The 17,781-nt window shown below is 52.8% G+C and overlaps 1 protein-coding gene across 5 annotated transcripts in view; it reads right to left on the bottom strand.

The window, feature by feature from the left end:
* ryr1a (ryanodine receptor 1a (skeletal)) overlaps positions 1-17,571 on the bottom strand; it is a 55,300-nt gene extending 37,729 nt beyond the window's left edge. For 4 of the 5 annotated variants that reach the window (XM_084698461.1, XM_084698463.1, XM_084698462.1 and 1 more), the window contains exons 1-35: positions 17,395-17,562; positions 14,442-14,561; positions 14,041-14,142; positions 13,790-13,810; positions 12,430-12,504; positions 12,072-12,150; positions 11,840-11,952; positions 11,399-11,498; positions 10,472-10,568; positions 10,243-10,317; positions 9,958-10,114; positions 9,499-9,663; positions 9,270-9,391; positions 8,223-8,409; positions 7,791-7,926; positions 7,484-7,579; positions 7,244-7,362; positions 7,028-7,161; positions 6,666-6,907; positions 6,195-6,387; positions 5,862-6,078; positions 5,682-5,786; positions 5,288-5,391; positions 4,878-4,961; positions 4,515-4,674; positions 4,106-4,253; positions 3,754-3,959; positions 3,478-3,652; positions 3,059-3,267; positions 2,392-2,747; positions 1,750-1,876; positions 1,285-1,445; positions 976-1,138; positions 718-804; positions 77-303 (exon numbers count right to left, since the gene is read on the bottom strand). In XM_084698461.1, coding sequence (XP_084554587.1) covers positions 77-303; positions 718-804; positions 976-1,138; positions 1,285-1,445; positions 1,750-1,876; positions 2,392-2,747; positions 3,059-3,267; positions 3,478-3,652; positions 3,754-3,959; positions 4,106-4,253; positions 4,515-4,674; positions 4,878-4,961; positions 5,288-5,391; positions 5,682-5,786; positions 5,862-6,078; positions 6,195-6,387; positions 6,666-6,907; positions 7,028-7,161; positions 7,244-7,362; positions 7,484-7,579; positions 7,791-7,926; positions 8,223-8,409; positions 9,270-9,391; positions 9,499-9,663; positions 9,958-10,114; positions 10,243-10,317; positions 10,472-10,568; positions 11,399-11,498; positions 11,840-11,952; positions 12,072-12,150; positions 12,430-12,504; positions 13,790-13,810; positions 14,041-14,142; positions 14,442-14,561; positions 17,395-17,442 — 4,910 coding nt within the window. In that variant the 5' untranslated portion in view covers positions 17,443-17,562. Of the gene's footprint in view, positions 1-76; positions 304-717; positions 805-975; positions 1,139-1,284; positions 1,446-1,749; positions 1,877-2,391; positions 2,748-3,058; positions 3,268-3,477; positions 3,653-3,753; positions 3,960-4,105; positions 4,254-4,514; positions 4,675-4,877; positions 4,962-5,287; positions 5,392-5,681; positions 5,787-5,861; positions 6,079-6,194; positions 6,388-6,665; positions 6,908-7,027; positions 7,162-7,243; positions 7,363-7,483; positions 7,580-7,790; positions 7,927-8,222; positions 8,410-9,269; positions 9,392-9,498; positions 9,664-9,957; positions 10,115-10,242; positions 10,318-10,471; positions 10,569-11,398; positions 11,499-11,839; positions 11,953-12,071; positions 12,151-12,429; positions 12,505-13,789; positions 13,811-14,040; positions 14,143-14,441; positions 14,562-17,394 lie in introns of all 5 variants that reach the window. The other variant, XM_084698465.1, reaches the window with a different exon arrangement.
* Between the last annotated feature and the right edge of the window lie 210 nt (positions 17,572-17,781).

The following is a 17,781-nucleotide window of genomic DNA, read 5'->3' as shown; positions in this document are numbered from 1 at the left end:
AGAGAGAGAGAGAGAGAGAGAGAGAGAGAGAGAGAGAGAGAGAGAGAGAGAGAGAGAGCAGGACTGGTTCTCTAACCTGTTCTCCTCAGGGATGTGGAGAGCCATCATGGTGAGGGGTTCTCTACACTCCACGCTCCAGCCGTGCCTCTCGTTCACGCGCCGTGTCTCCGGCGCCAGGAAGTGGTTGGGCATACGGCTCCATATGACCGGGGTCAGCATCTGGACGTCCAGGCGGGGGGGGCACTGGGGAACCGGGTTCTTCCGCTCGCTGCGGAACATGGCCGCAGAGATGGGCATGATGTTCTGAGGAGAAACGGAGGAGGGAGGGGGAGAGTGAGGGCAGGAGGCTGGGGGGAGGAGAGACAGGGAGGGGGAGAGTGAGGGCAGGAGGCTGGGGGGAGGAGAGACAGGGAGGGGGAGAGTGAGGGCAGGAGGGGGGAGGAGAGGGGAGACAGGGAGGGGGAGAGTGAGGGCAGGAGGCTGGGGGGAGGAGAGGGGAGACAGGGAGGGGGAGAGTGAGGGCAGGAGGCTGGGGGGAGGAGAGGGGAGACAGGGAGGGGGAGAGTGAGGGCAGGAGGGGGGAGACAGGGAGGGCAGAAGGAGGGAGGAGAGGGGAGGGGAGAGTGAGGGCAGGAGGGGGGAGGGAGGAGAGGGGAGACAGGGAGGGCAGAAGGGGGGAGGAGAGGGGAGACAGGGAGTGCTGGGGGTGTCTCTGACCTTGAGCTTGCCCAGTTCCACCTGTATCATGTTCTGACTGGATGGCAGGACAAACACAGCAGGGAACAGTTTAGTGTTGGGCTCCACCTGAAGTAGAGAACAGGAGAGGAACCACATCAGTTTGAGAACAGTTTGAAAAGTAGCATCCTCCTATGCTACAGTCCATTACAAACTCAGTTTGCATAATGCATTTCTGAAGTACCATATAATACAGAACAAAGCATTTTTCAACGGAAGCTTTTGATCTGTTCACCCCACCTGGTAGAAAGTGTTGATCTCTTTCCCATTGGCTGTGAAGGTCATGAGACCTGTGTCCAAATCGATGAGGCAGCCAATCACAAAGTCTTCCTGACTGATGCGTGTCTGCTGAGAGCTGCTGAACTCTCCTCCCCACACCATGTAGCAGTTACTGCGCTTCATACTGACACACACACACACACACACACACACACACAGTCAAGCTCACCGCACAGTCTGAGGTGTGTGTGTGTGTGTGTGTGTGTGTGTGTGTGTGTGTGTGTGTGTGAGAGAGAGTGGAGGTGTGTGTATGTGTGTGTCTACAGGCACCTGTCATGGATGTTGCCTTTGTCGTCTCCCACGGTTACCGTCACGTTCCGGACCTTGCTGAGGTCGAAGTGAAGGTCGTACTGGTGGTAGTCGGGGGTGATCCAGCCCACCCAGACCCCCCCGGGCTCCTGGCCCGCGAACACACGCACCGAGTAATAATACTGCAGGGGAGACACAGGACTCAACATCACTCAAAACCAGGGCTGGAGGTTTCAGTTCACAGGATTTCATTACACAGTTTCTATAAAAAATAAAATAAATAGGGGAATATGTACCTCCCACTTTGTATAATGAAAAGTATAAATAACAGCCACATCATAACAAATAAACCTGTGTCACCCACATTTGAAAACAAACCTACGCCCCTGCTTAAAAAAAACACAGTTTGAAACCATAATATTCTCCAACAGAGTGACTTCCTGTCCCTAGATCAGAGTAGTGCTGTGTAAACTGGGGGGGCCGTACGGTGGTGGTGTTGAGGATGATGTCCACGTCATCCCGATCGTCAGGGACCACGTCCTCCATCAGCCGAGGCATGCTGGGAACCACAGGAGCCGGGGTGAAGGCAGCCTTCTTGGCCTTGAAGAGGAACCTGAGGAACGTTCCCCCGTTAAAGAAGAGCGGAGAACCCACACGTGCTTTTCCTGTCTAAACATCCTGTTTGATGATGTTTCATGTTTCCCTATATGAACGCTGTTAAGTTTTTATTGAGCACTGTCACATGTTCATGATTGGAAATCACAAATAAAACACACTTGACTTGAAGGATCTCCACATGTGGTCCTCCTGACCTCTGCTCACCCCTTCATCCTGACCTCTCCTCACTCCTTCATCCTGACCTCTCCTCACTCCTTCATCCTGACCTCTACTCACTCCATCCTGACCTCTACTCACCCCTTCATTCTGACCTCTCCTCCACTCTCCTCCTGACCTCTGCTCACTCCTTCATCCTGACCTCTACTCACCCCTTCATCCTGACCTCTCCTCCACTCTCCTCCTGACCTCTCCTCACCCCTTCATCCTGACCTCTGCTCACTCCTTCATCCTGACCTCTCCTCACCCCTTCATCCTGACCTCTCCTCCACTCTCCTCCTGACCTCTACTCACCCCTTCTTCTTGCTCTTCTCTGTGGAAGCATCTTTCTCATTCTCGCCTCCTTTGGCGGGCGTCTCCTTCGGCACCGACGGCTCCTTCTCCTTCTCCTCCTGCTCCTTGCGTGTGGCCGACTTCTTCAGCACCTCGAAGTCGGAGTCAGGGTCGACCTCCAGGACCTCGTCCTCGGGGATGGTGAGGGTGCGGGTGAGGGGCGTGGTGCCGGCGGGAACCTTGAAGGTCTCGTGGAACTCCACGGGCATGCTCAGCCGGAGGAAGAGCAGCTCTGTGTTGGCGTTCTGGGAGCCGTACGTCTTGTGGGTGACCTTCAGGCAGGGGGCGCTGTCCACCGTGCCGTCCACGCGAGAGATCTACCAGAACGGACAAAGAAGTCAGTCACAGACACTACTGAGAGGAGATTCTTGATCTGGATCAGATCAAGAGAGAGTCAGATGGCTGAGCGGTTAGGGAGTCGGGCTATTTATCAGAAGGTTGTTGGTTCGATTCCCTGGCCATGCAAAATGATGTTGTGTCCTCGGGCAAGGCACTTCACCCTACCCTGCCTCGGGGGAAATGTCCCTGTACTTACTGTAAGACGCTCTGGATAAGAGCGTCTGCTAAACGACTAAATGTAATTGGATGTAAGAGATGAGAAAGGAGTGCTTCCGGGACGTGAGCTCACCTCCATGTGAGGGTATTCCGTGGGCACAGGGATGAACTGGGGCAGGCTCTTGCTAAACCACATGGTGATGTCCCTCTTCATGTTGATGGCGAAGGGTTCGAATCCCTCCTGCAGGCCGCAGATGGTGAAGTAGCGCAGGCTGCTGACGTCCTGGCCCAGGTTGATCCTGCCCACCTGGGACATGCCCAGACTGCACACCGGGATGAACCCTGAGGAGGACAGCGACACCACACGGCTGCAGCTTAGCGGTTAGAGCATGGGGCTGGGTGTAGCTCAGTGCAGGTCAAGATGTTCCCTGTTCAGGGGACTGGTGGGGGTCCCTCTACGTTGCTTTGGTAACCACAGTGTCTGCTAAATAAATTACATTCCAGTGAGGAATCGATGTCCTCAACAGGTCAGGTCTGGGAGGAGTCACCTACCGTCTCCGATCTCGATGTCCTTGAAGGCCATCTCTGACCCCGAGTCGCTGATGAGCATCTCTCCGTTGAGGGTGAACATGATGTTCTGCTCCGGCAGGTCGATCATGCAGCCGACCACGTCGCCTGACAGCCACTGGCGTCCGAACGGCTCGTTCCCCACATGCCACCGCTGAGCCTGCGCAAGAAAAACCAGCAGAGGTTCCGCTCACCAACGCACGTTTTTCCGCAAGTCTGGTGCTGTAAGAGCCACGCTGACGGGAGGAGCCTCCGTCGTACCTTGAAGCCGTTGAAGACGTAGGCCAGGTCGTCGGCACCTAGGTCGGTGTCGGCTCGGACGCTGGGCCGAGCCCAGCCCACCCTCATCTCCCCCACTGTCACCGCCTCAAACTCAAAGTACCACTTCCCCTGGGTCACTGCGTACGACTTCTCTGCCCTGAACACCCGGATCTTATCCAAACGAGAGTTTCCATCCCCGTGTCCACCTAGACACACACACACACACGGGGACACACACACACACACACAATTTTTTAGTTTCTGTATAACATGCCAACAACCTAACATGTAATCTCAGTAGTTAGAAGTTCTGTATTTTGGAGCGAGGCGCCTCGACAGGGCTGAGACTCACTGCTCTCCTGGTCGGGGGGCTCGATGTTGTACCCGTAGCCAATCAGAGTACGGACCGCCGCACACACGGTGTCCCTATTGGTCTTCTTGGTCTTGTCGTCCAGGAGGTTGTACGGCACCAGGCGAGGGTTACGCTTGTTCATGATGTCCTGGAAGTACAGGAGAGGGAAGAGGAGAGGAAAGAGGAGAGGGAAGAGGAGAGGAAAGGGGAGAGGAAAGAGGAGAGGAAAGGGGAGAGGAAAGAGGAGAGGGAAGAGGAGAGGAAAGAGGAGAGGAAAGGGGAGAGGAAAGAGGATAGGGAAGAGGAGAGGGAAAAGGAGTGAAAGAGGAGTGAAAGAGGAGTCCTATTCATCTCTTGTAGTTTAAAAGTGTCTCTTTTCTCCGCTGCCTGAGGATGTGGGCTCCAGTACCTGCACGATGCTGTAGGTCCAGCCCTGGCGAACACGGTCCCTCGCCCACACGTTGTGGCCGTTCTCTGCCAGCCGCTCCACCAGGGTGTTCTGATTGGGCGTCAGCTTGACGTGGCTGAGGTCCAGAGGAGCGGGCTTGTAGCCGCTGCTCATCACGTACCTGGTGGAACGTGGGAGAACATGGTGGAACATGGTAGAACATTGTGGAACGTGGTGGAATGTGGTGGAACATGGAAGAACATGGTGGAACGTGGTGGAACCCAATTTGGGGCCAGACCCTCCCCTGTGGCCCGGCCCTGTATTGATGTATGAAGGTGTATGAGCCTGCAGCAACAGAAACAGACGGCTGCGTGTGTGACTCACGTCTTGGGCAGCTTGATCCTCTTCAGGTTCTCTTCTGCTTTCTCATCGCCCATGCCCACATGGCAGCCCAGTGCCAGCAGAGTCCTGCTCACAACACAGAGACCCTGAACGTCTGAGTGCTGAGACAGAGAGAGAGAGACAAAGAGAGAGAGACAAAGAGAGAGAGAGAGAGAGAGAGTGGGAGAGAGAGAGAGAAAGAGAGAGAGAGAGAGAGAGAGAGAAAGAGAGAGAGAGAGAGAGAGAGGGGGAGAGAGAGAGAGAGAGAGAGAGAGGGAGAGAGAAAGAGAGAGAGAGAGAGAGAGAGAGAGAGAGAGAGAGAGAGAGAGAGAGAGAGAGAGAGAGAGAGAGAGAGAGAGAGAGAGAGAGAGAGAGAGAGAGAGAGAGAGAGAGAGAGAGAGACCTTTACTCACTTGAGTGTTTCTCCAGACATGGCCAGGTTGTAGTTCTTCTCTGGCTCTGGCAGGTTAGTGAAGTCCACCAGACACGGGTGCTGCTTCCTGTTATCATCTCTGAACTAGAGAGGGAAGGAGAGGCGGAGAGGGGAGGAGAGGAGGAGAGGAGGAGAGGAGAGGAGGAAAGGAGGAGAGGAGGAGAGGAGGAGAGAAGAGGGGAGGAGGAGAGTGGAGGAGGAGAGCGGAGGAGAGGGGAGGAGGAGAGGAGGAGAGGAGGAGAAGAGAGGAGAGAGGGGAGGAGGAGAGGAGAGGAGGAAAAGGAAGCTGTTGTTATTCAGGAAGATCAGAAGATCAAAGTGATAAGGTCCTTTCAGCAGTGTGTCCTGATAGTGTCATCATCAGAAGCCCTCACCGATCCGTAGGTCCAGCCCTGCTCGATGCGCGTGACTGCCCAGAGCTCGTGGCTGTTTTCCGCCAGCTTCTCTCGGATGCGCTCCAGGTGAGGCGGAAGCACGATCTGAAACAACAACAGAGATCACAGCCTGCCGGAGACACACACAGTGACCCCTGGGGGTGAGGAGTGGTATCTCACCTGCACCGTGTCCACGGGGCAGGGAGTGAAGGCAGTGTGGGAGAGCGACAGCGTGGGGCCCAGCAGGTTGCGGACTCCGTTGTAGTCGTGTTTGTACTCCTTGATGGGCTCGATGCGGAGGCGGTCTTTGGGCAGCACCGCCTCGTAGCAGGGGGCGTAGCCCGGGGGCGGGAGGAACTTAAAATCCCCATGGCGACCTCCGAGCAAGAAGCGAAGTCTGTTGGTTAGAGAGCAGAGGACACACAAACGTCAGTTGGAAGTTGGAAGTCGGAAGGGGTTTGAACTTCTCACGCGGGTCAGATCAGCTCCGAGGTCTGGAGTCGAGCTTCTCACTTGACGCCGGCGGAGAAACTGACGACGGGGAAGAAGAGACCGTCCAGGTTGAAGTTCTCGAACATGCCCTGCACCGGGTGGCCGTTGATGCGGAACGAGATACTGGGCACGCTCAGATCCAGGCAGCAGCTGATCACGTCGTCGGCCGCCAGGATGTGCTGGTTGGGGCACGCCACATGACGGGGGACGCGACCTGCGGACACGGGGTCAGGGGTCAGAGGTCAAGGGTCAGAGGTCAGCTGATATGGAACACGAGAGGAAGGAAGGGTGAGGAACGATCTTCACAGAGAGGGCAGGTGAGCAGCCTCTTGTCTGCTCCAACTGCTGGCCTCTCTCTCTCTCTTCATCTCTCTCTTTACCTCTCTCTTCATCTCTCTCTCTTTTCATCTCTCTCTCTTTTTCTCCCTCTCTTCATCCCTCTCTTTCTCTCGCAGGTAACATCTCTCTGCCCAGACTCAAGGCTTGACCTACCTGACCACAGGTGGAGTCCATCGAAGCCGTAGGAGTAGAGGTCGTCCCCCACGCCGTTGCCCCCCCAGCCCTCGCCCCCTCCAGGGTAGGGGCTGTACCCCTCCGTCAGGGCCCAGCCCACGCGCAGGTGGTAGGCCTGCGCCGTCAGGAAGGGCTCCACGTCGTCAACCATCACCTCAAAGTACCACTTCTTATACTGGGTCGAACCGTCACACGTTCCCAGGAAGATGTTGGGCCTCATGCTGAGGGGGGAAGGAGGAGTACATCCTCAGGGCCCAAGGGAGAACTCATCCTAAAGGGTGCACACCTACTGAGGCGAGGACGCCACTTGTGCTGTTCGTGGGAGGGGTGCTGGTTCTCACCTTGTCACATAGTTGATGATGTTGCTCTGCAGTAGGAGGTCACGACCCGGAAGTAGATTCTCTGTGATGAGATTCTGATTGGACCTCACGGCCACTCCGTTACACACGCACAGAGAGCAGAGCACGTCCAGAACCTGGAAGAGGGCAGAGGTAGAGAGTTCAACACCTGAACAGGAACAACAGACGGCCACTCGTGCAGAAGGTGAAAGCTGAGACCTTGTGATTGCGTCCGTGTTTATCCAGGAGGGAGATAATGGATTTGATGTGGTTCTCCTGGATGATGTTCAGGACCTCAGGACTCTCGATGAGAACACAGTAGAGTACCTCCAGGATGCCTGGGCAGGAGATACAACATGATGAAGAAGAGAAAAGAAAAAAAAAAGGCTATGACTTCTAAACAGCTTTGGAGCAGAGCATTGTGAGGCTGTAGACCCTGCTGAAGGTGAAGTGGTGTACCTGAGGAGGCCTCCAGGCGGTCCAGCTTGCTGACCAGCCAGTCCAGGTTGTCACAGAACAGAGCACAGTTGGCACGGTTACCTCGGATCAGCGAAGCTGCGAGTGACAACAACAGCAGAGACACAGTCGGAGTGCAGAACATGAACACAGGGTTGGGTTCCTAAGACTTCTGAACAGACTTCTGCACAGATTTTCCACAGCTCTAACATCCAGCTCTCTGGAGGGGTCACCAGGAGCCTAGCTAGTGCTTTGACTGCAAGAAAGGTGCATTACAAATAAAAAGTATTGTTCTTGATCTTCTTCTTACCCAGAAGCTCGTAGAGCAGGTTGACGATCTCCTTCCAGGACTCTGCAGCCTCCTCCCCAGCAAACTCAGAGAAGTGGGCAGCTGTGTTGTAGACGTTCAGACGGTCGATGCAGTCCAGCACCAAGGTGATCATGCCCTGGACCACGGGAAAACAAGTGGTTGGGGAAAATTAGTGTTGTATTTTTGTGTTGTATTTTGGAAAATATACAAAAAAGGTTGAAAAAAACGTATTTTCGAAAATATTTTTTCTAACCTTGAGGAAAAAAAGGTTTACACAAAAAGCTTTCTTAAGGTTGAACACACTTTTTTCCACCGATATTTTTAAACCTTTGTAACCAATTATTTGAGAAATTTTTTTTTTTTCTGAAGGTTAAAAAATGTACAACAAAAGAGGAAAGCCATATCTCTACATATGAAGCGTTGTCCTCTCACCTCCTCCTGGAACAGGTTCTGGCGGTTCCGGAGCGAGCGCAGCTTGGACTGCTTCTCCTCGTGCTCCAGCTCGTCCTCCGGGGGCCGAAAGTAGAAGATGAGGTCCTGCAGGGACAGAGCCACGGCGTCCATGGGCAGGGAGGGGGGCCCCGGGGCCTTGTTCTTCCCACTCAAGGAGTCCAGACTCCTGGACACACACACACAGACACAGACACACACACACACAGACACACAGACACACACAGACACACACACAGACACACACACAGACACACACACACACACACACACACACAGACACACACACACAGACACACACACAGACACACACACAGACACACACAGACACACACACAGACACAGACACACACACACAGACATACACACACAGACACACGAACACAGACACACACACACACAGACACACAAACACACGCGCACAGACACACGAACACACACACACACACACACAGACATACACACACACACACACAGACACACGAACACACACACACAGACACACAAACACACACACACAGACACACGAACACACACACACAGACAGACACACACACACACACACACACACAGAGACACACGAACACACACACACAGACATACACACACACAGACACACGAACACACGCGCACAGACACACACACACAGACAGACACACATTTACATTTATTCATTTAGCAGACTTTTATCCAAAGCGACTTCCAAGAGAGAGCTTTACAAAGTGCATAGGTCACTGATCATATCAATGAGATAGCCCCAAAGCATTGCATGCAGCCAAAACATGAAGCATGCATTGTGAAAGACCAAATAAGTGCCAAAGGGAAGAACCATAAGAGCATGAAGATAAACAAATTACAATACACACATGCAGACATATGAACACACACAGACAGACACACACACACAGGCATCACCAGCAACCCGAACGATGAGAGAAACTTCTCATTCTCTTCCAATGTAACTTTAAAACGACATTTGATCCTGTGACTAAGGTGGTCCAGGACCAGTAGGGGTGTTGGGGGTCGTACTTGATGAACTGTGTGAAGAGTCCCGCCGTGCTGTAGATCATCCTGGCAGCCTGGGACTCCTCCGTCTGGGAGCGAGCCACCGTCAGGGCGTCGTCCATGTGGCCCTCCTTGTGCAGGATGGCCTGAGGAAGGAGGAATGCAGCGGGGTGAGGTGTCTGGTTCACATCGGAGCGTCCTCCGTCGCTGCCCCTCGCCCTGAGAGACCCCGCGGCAGCGCCACACGCCTCACCTTCCTCTTCAGAGGACCCAGGCGGGCGGATTTGGCGTCGACGGCGGCGTAGGTGAGCCAGAGGCCGGTGGAGACGTGCTGCACGAAACACATGGACTCTCCGTACTTGATCTCCGGGGTCCCCATCCCCTCCACATCACGCTTCTGGGCCACCTCTATCTTCTCCTGCAGGGGGGGGGGGGGGGGGGGGGGGGGAGAGGAGGGAGAGGGGAGAGGGGGGGGAGAGGAGGGAGAGGGGGAGAATGAGGAACTATCTTCACAAAGAGGGCAGGTGAGCAGCTTCCTGTCCCTCCTATTGCTGGCAACTCATTCTCTCTCTTTCTCTCTCTCTTTCTCCCTGTCTTTCTCCCTGTCTTTCTCCCTCTCTTTCTCCCTCTCTGCCGGGTTATGTCCATCTTGTTCTTCACAGTGACCCTAGTCAGGAACCGGGTGGTGTTTGACGTGTGACGACTGCCTTACCTTCGTAGCCCTGAAGCAAAAAGCGGCCATCTTGGAGTTGGCCTTCTCAGAGTCCACCACCAGGAGGCCCTTCTCTTCGTCCAGACAGAGGTATCGCCCCGTGGTGATGTGACGCACCCTGAAAGACTGGCCCCATTTGATGTGACTTCCACTCCACCTGGAAACAGCAGTTTCAAAGAACAGCACGTAAACCAACAGCCCTCAGTTGAGTTGAGATCGCAGGCAGGTTAAACATGGATGGTTTCTGATTGGCTGCTGGACAGAAGCGGGTTGGTCCACACTCACCCAATACGGAGAGGCTCCAGTCGCCATAGAGACCGGGCGTGGCTACAGACGGCCCCGCCCTCATAATGAGCATTTCTGAGTGGAACAGGAGAGTCATGCTGATCAGTAGTGATCTGTAGCAGCTAAGCTAACCAAGCTAACCCTCTAATGGGCGAGAGACTAGTACAGAACACAGTATGACACAGTATCTTCCGGAGTGTGTAAAGACTGTGATGTGCTGTGCGCCCACCTGCGCTGGTCTTCCCCCTGGTCGGCGGCTGCGATGGCCAGACACTCGTCCATGTGTCCATGGAACAGTCTGAGAACGTAGCCTCCGGTCAGGAAGCCTGCAGGACACAAGACACAAGACACAGACCACGAGGGAGATCAGTTCAACACCAGGCATCCCCTCCCTGTCTACCTGCTGCAGTGAGACAGGCATCCCCTCCCTGTCTACCTGCTGCAGTGAGACAGGCATCCCCTCCCTGTCTACCTGCTGCAGTGAGACAGGCATCCCCTCCCTGTCTACCTGCTGCAGTGAGACAGGCATCCCCTCCCTGTCTACCTGCTGCAGTGAGACAGGCATCCCCTCCCTGTCTACCTGCTGCAGTGAGACAGGCATCCCCTCCCTGTCTACCTGCTGCAGTGAGACAGGCATCCCCTCCCTGTCTACCTGCTGCAGTGAGACAGGCATCCCCTCCCTGTCTACCTGCTGCAGTGAGACAGGCATCCCCTCCCTGTCTACCTGCTGCAGTGAGACAGGCATCCCCTCCCTGTCTACCTGCTGCAGTGAGACAGGCATCCCCTCCCTGTCTACCTGCTGCAGTGAGACAGGCATCCCCTCCCTGTCTACCTGCTGCAGTGAGACAGGCATCCCCTCCCTGTCTACCTGCTGCAGTGAGACAGGCATCCCCTCCCTGTCTACCTGCTGCAGTGAGACAGGCATCCCCTCCCTGTCTACCTGCTGCAGTGAGACAGGCATCCCCTCCCTGTCTACCTGCTGCAGTGAGACAGGCATCCCCTCCCTGTCTACCTGCTGCAGTGAGACAGGCATCCCCTCCCTGTCTCCCTGCTGCAGTGAGACAGGCATCCCCTCCCTGTCTCCCTGCTGCAGTGAGACAGGCATCCCCTCCCTGTCTCCCTGCTCCCACCCTGAACACGCCGCGCTCCTCCTCACCTTCTACCAGCTCACATCCTGAACACACGGGGTTCATGGTCCACAGAGTCTGCATGAAGGAGGCATCCACCATGAGGTCTCCACTGGCATAGGAGAGATGCTGGGAGAGAGAGAGAGAGAGAGAGAGAGAGAGAGAGAGAGAGACAGAGGGAGGGAGAGAGACAGAGAGAGAGAGAGAGAGAGAGAGAGAGAGAGAGAGAGAGAGAGAGAGGAGAGAGAGAGAGAGAGACAGAGGGAGGGAGAGAGACAGAGAGAGAGAGAGACAGAGAGAGAGAGAGAGAGAGAGAGAGAGAGAGAGAGAGACAGACAGAGGGAGGGAGAGAGACAGAGAGAGAGAGACAGAGAGAGAGACACACAGAGAGACAGAGATAGAGAGGGGCTTGGTGAGGTCTCTCATCAGGCGAGAGGAAGGTTCTCTCTCTACGTGGAGCGAGGTCTCACCAGGTATCTCTCTGACGACACACTGACCAGGATGAGGTCGTCTCCTACCCTGACCTTCTCACCCTCCGACCTCTGCTTGGAGGCGGGGTGAATCGTCCACCAGCACGCCTCACCTGGGGGAGGAGTCAGCGTGAGCTTCAGTCACCCCTTCAAAATAAAAGTCATTCCCTAGCCCTAACCCTGACCAGAGGTTTACACAGGACAACAGAGGTCTGTGCAACATGACACGTACCTGTGGAGTCTTCTTGCAAGCCCACGTCGAAGGCCAGTTTGTCTGTGAGCGAACGAGATGTGGTCAAACAGCTGAGGTACTGCAGGAGAGAGAGAGAAACCCATCACACTCTTTATGACACTGAGTGGGAGAGAGACTACTAGACTGTACACTGAGTGGGAGAGAGACTACTAGACTGTACACTGAGTGGGAGAGAGACTACTAGACTGTACACTGAGTGGGAGAGAGACTACTAGACTGTACACTGAGTGGGAGAGAGACTACTATACTGTAAATGAGAGGGGGGGAGAGAGAGAGAGAGAGAGAGAGAGGGAGTTTTCAGCGTCAGGACAGTCGTGCGAGTCAGCAGTCTGCTCACCATGCTGGAGTGGGTGTGTTTCAGCAGGATGGCGTGGCCGTACAGCAGGGTCCGGTGACCCCCGCCCTGGGACGACTAGCGGAGACAGAGACAAGAACGAGTTACACTCCGGTCATTCAGCCAGCACGAGGCCCAGAGCCCAGGCACACAGCACTGCTGCAGGCCAGGGAGGGAGGGAGGGAGGGAGGGAGGGAGGGAGGGAGGGAGGGAGGGAGGGAGGGAGGGGGGAGGGAGGGAGGGAGGGAGGGAGGGAGGGAGGGAGGGAGGGAGGGAGGGAGGGAGGGAGGGAGGGAGGGAGGGAGGGAGGGAGGGAGGGAGGGAGGGAGGGAGGGAGGGAGGGAGGGAGGGAGGGAGGGAGGGAGGGAGGGAGGGAGGGAGGGAGGGAGGGAGGGAGGGGCAGCCTGTAGGCTCATCCTTTCAGGTAAAAGGACACAGACATCAGACAACAACAAACATTTACCAGCTATCACATGAGGTGTGAGTGGACCACAACTACAGAGTAGAGCTCCAAACATCAAGTCAAATGAGACACCCAAACTGAGAATACAACAGTAAAGTCAGATTTACATCTACATTTTAAATTTATTCATTGAGCAGATGCTTTTATTACAGATTAGGATTTTATTACGCAGATTAAAACATCAATACACAAGACTAATGTTACTGAAAACATACAGATATTATAAACGGTTACGTATAGAACGTTGTTATGATTAGTGATTTTCAGGAACACCGTCAACTGTTAACACGGGGATTATTCCTCGAGTGAAGGATTTGATCGTCCTACATGTTCTACAGGTTAGAGCGGTTGGAGAGGTTGTGACACACCACGCACCCCAAAGGAGAAACCGCAACCACACAGGGAGTGAGAGAGGAGTGGACATACGAAGCATGCAACGTCTATCTGACTGGAGAAGGAGGACAGGTGACCGCTATAGATCAAAGACTTGGCCCTCTGCTTAGTGATGACATCATTCAATATGAGGTATGTGAGGCATGGGTATGATGTGGGAGGGGGGGGGGGGGGTGGTGTGGATGTGGCGTGTCAGCCAGGAGATTTAACAGCACAGGGCTGCTCCGAGACCGATGACAGCCATCGTTACTCGAGTGTCATCCGACACACTCCTTGGCATCCCAGCTGTGACAACATTAAGGAGAGTGGAAGAGATGTGAGGCGTTAGCTGCGGCTGTGAGTGAGGATGACAAGGGATTCAGAAGTGGCCCTGACAGGGAGAAGTGGTTCATTACTGAATCAGGGGGAAGAAGTTCACTGACTCGGAGAGGGACAGGGGAAGACGCTAGGGGTAGACAGGAAGAGGAGAGGAAAACGTGACGGGAACTGAAACATGAGCAGACATACCCATTTGTCCAAATCGACTGCCTACGGTTGGTGGGTGGGAGAGTGACGAGGGTGTGGGAGTCAAAAGAAGAGACAACAAAACGAAGTTAAGTTGCTTGAAAACAAGCTACCTCTGAACAGGGTTCTGAACAGCTACTGCACATCTACACAACCATCTCAAGTTTTTGTTCTAAGAGACTATTTCGCTGTGAAACATCAGACTCAAAAAGAGAGACGCCACAGTTTGTCGGCTCCCCTGGTCGAACCCCCACCTCGTTCAGGTCCGATGTGTTGGACAGCATCTCTTGCAACGCTCGCACTGACAAAGACTGCTCCAGGATAAAGCAGCAGATCGCCAGATCCGGAGGAACATTCTGGAAGGAAACAATATCATCCATCAGCTACACTGCAAAAATGCCCTAATGCCCTAGAAAGAATAGAATATTAGCTATGAGTTTGCTTATGCTTAAGACGAGTACATTTGGCTCCCAGTGCAGTAAGACATTTTCACTTGAAATGTCATTTTCTTAAAAATAGTGTCATTTTCTTAAATCAAGTCACTTGATAAGCCATTCATAACAGAACCAACAGATAAAATCCTAAATCAAGATGATCAAACTCAGTTTCTCGCCTTTAGCGTCCACGCTAGCTGTGGACAGACGGTGTCACTGACCTGGGCGTTGGAAGTGGTCTCCAGGAAACAGAGTCTGTTCCCAAAGCCCTCGCAGGACAGACACAGTTTAATCTGCTCCTTAAGGATGGAGGCGGTGCACTGGAGCACCACCTGGTCATCCTACACACACACAGGAAGAGCAGACATTTCATTTTTCAAAACCATCACCTAGCAGCCTAATCTAAACCTGGAATATAGAAGATAAACCTGTGATAACGGTTCCTTACCTATCTGAGCTAACAAACTTATTGAGAGTTTCCAATATAAATTTGAATTTATTTCAATACCAAGTATGCTTCTCAACATCGCAAACAAGTCAATGTAGCACTATATTTAGAGTTCAACTGGAGAGATTCAGTGCGCCATCGCTACTTTCAACGTTGCAGATGTTCACTTTAAAAGACGACACATTCAGAAGAAAACAGACAAGAGTTACATGAGGAGTTTTCTTCCACCGCGAGGCATGTTCTGTTTGCAGTTCTATTTAACTTGGCAGCTATAACCTTGAGGCCAGTCTGTATGACACACATGCTGGCCAGGGGTAGAGTTACAGCCAAAACAAATTTAGAGGCGGCTTAATAATGGCTGACACAGTAGTGGTGTACAAGAGGATGAAGGCACATGAGGAATTTTATGACATCAGTGGAAATTTAAACTTGTCTGATGGCAAGGTGTCTGTGAAAGAGAGCTGATCTACATCTCAGGCAACAGAGACGAAAACACAAATGGATATCCTGGCATAGGTACTGCTGCGCATCGGAAATTGGGTCAAAATTCAAACAGCTGTCGGCGGCCTCTCTTCTGAAACACCTCTCATTCCTAGCCTCCACTCCCTCCTCCTTGCCCCTCCTGCCTCTAATCTCTCTGCTGCTCTGACGGTCACAGGTCACGCCTCCTTGGCGTCTATTTCAGACTGTGCACCTGCTGCTCTCACATTCCCCTTCGGGACCACAGGACATGTGACGCCCCGCAGGACCTAGCGAGCAGCAGCATCCACAAAGGCAACAAACGCACACAGCCAGAGGTAGTTTCAGCGTCCAGTTACTATTATTCACTGACAAGCAGATTACCGGTCTGATCAAGAAGGTCTATTCGCTGCACTATAACGAGAGAGAGTCTGTACAGTGACCGTACACCTTCAAAGAACAGGTGGCGACGAGGACCAAGCCTAGCTAATCCCAAGACTGTAAATATAGATCTCTGCAGAGCTGAGGATGAACAGCCTCACAGCTAGAGATGCCCATCCTCACTCACACGCCTCCATCCAGCTGACCCCTCTCAAGTTCAGACGCAACACTCTCACCTCTACGCTAGAGCCCTGTCTCTCACATGTCTGTCTCACTGGCAGGACGATGGACAGTGAACCCATCCACCAACCCACTGGCGTGGTCTACAGCGTGTCTGTCACGGCACGTCTGAGTGGCCACACACAGCTTAGACACACAAGCAGCAGACGAGGCCTTTCTCCTTCCAGGGGCTTAAACTATAAGAGCTATAAAAAGAAAGATCTAGTGCTCAGGAGAGGGGGATACTTCTCACAAAAGTCATGTTTCTTTCACGCCCCCTGTCTCCAGTATCAGACTTGACACTGCAGAACATGTAAAAGCCAGGGAGCATTACCTGAAATTCATACAAGCCTTAAGCGATGAGTCTTAAATGGAAATTAATGAAGTACATTAATGAAGTGCCAAAAACAACATGGCTGCCAGAATATCCCGCACCTCTGCCTGGTACTGTGTGATTAAACCGTTTCAACTATGTGGAGCAGAATTACCGTGTGAACCTCATGATGTCCTGATCAGTGGGAGGAGGCAGCGAACATTCAGCCTGTGACCCGTCTCCCTGGAGACAGAGGAGAACCAATAAGAGGAGAACCCGTCTCCCTGGAGACAGAGGAGAACCAGTAAGAGGAGAACCAGTCTCCAAGGAATCAGAGGAGAACCAGTAAGAGGAGAACCCGTCTCCCTGGAGACAGAGGAGAACCAGTAAGAGGAGAACCCGTCTCCCTGGAGACAGAGGAGAACCAGTAAGAGGAGAACCCGTCTCCCTGGAGACAGAGGAGAACCCGTCTCCCTGGAGACAGAGGAGAACCAGTAAGAGGAGAACCCGTCTCCCTGGAGACAGAGGAGAACCAGTCTCCCTGGAGACAGAGGAGAACCAGTAAGAGGAGAACCAGTCTCCAAGGAATCAGAGGAGAACCAGTAAGAGGAGAACCCGTCTCCCTGGAGACAGAGGAGAACCAGTAAGAGGAGATCCCGTCTCCCTGGAGACAAGAGGAGAACCAGTAAAAGGAGAACCAGTCTCCAGGGAGACATTGGGAGAGACAGTCTCCAGTCTCTGTCTGCTGTGACTCTGGCCTGCTTCATCAGTTCCCACTTCCAATGAATCCACTTCATCAGTATATCCAGTAAAACCAGTCCATTTCTTTCACTAGAAGAATAGCAATACAACTTGTGTATTTAAAGTTTATATTGTATTCATTCTTCATCTTTATGCAGTGTAGCAACTTAACTCTGAAGAGAGACTCTAAACTTCTGGGAATTGTTTTCTGAATTATAATTATTGATATTTGAGTTTTTATCACAAACGGCAGTGTGCATGTAATAGTTTCTGCTGATCTGTCTGTGATTGTATACAAGCTGTAGTTTTAATAGCTTTCTATTTGCTAGAGTCAGCTGTTACTTGGCACCAACCATCCTGCTCAGAGTCCAAACAGTAACAGGGTCCTTCAGGAGTAAAAATAGATAACAATGCCGACAAGACTAGCACCTGTTCGCACCAATCTCTCCTCTCTCAAGTCAATAACATGCCCGCCACTGCTACAGTACTTCACAGTTAAATTAGTTAAATAAGAACTTAAGAAGCCAAATTCACCGTACGCTGTTAAATTACGTATTTAGTTAAGTCCCATACTTCCCACTCATCCGTCTAAAGAGGACATGGCATCACTCACCGTGCGCAGAAACTGGATCTCCTCCTCTCCATCTCCTCCTTCTGCCATCCTCACCAGGTAGTAGAGATCGCACCTTGAGAGGGATGGGAATCTGCCTGGTCGTTCCTTACCCTGCCGATCTCTCTCTCTCTCCCACCTCGCTCCTCTCAACCCTGGCTGCTGAGAGCAGGCGTGCTCAAGGACAATGTGGCTCCAGTGATTCTGGCTGTGTTGGAAGACAGACTGACAAAACTTCTACACCATGAAAAAGGGGTGGAGCAAAATGACAACAAAAAGGCTGTGCCCACACTGGCCCGAGGAAATTCATTTGCATTTTGTTTTTGAGTGCAACATGATTGCAATCAAATTAGAACATAACTATTATTGTAATAAAACATGGATAGAATG

The sequence above is a fragment of the Hypomesus nipponensis genome, chromosome 5, assembly GCF_054491055.1.
Source record: "Hypomesus nipponensis isolate SF chromosome 5, ASM5449105v1, whole genome shotgun sequence".
NCBI lineage: Eukaryota > Metazoa > Chordata > Actinopteri > Osmeriformes > Osmeridae > Hypomesus > Hypomesus nipponensis.
This window is presented reverse-complemented; position numbering and strand designations above follow the sequence as displayed.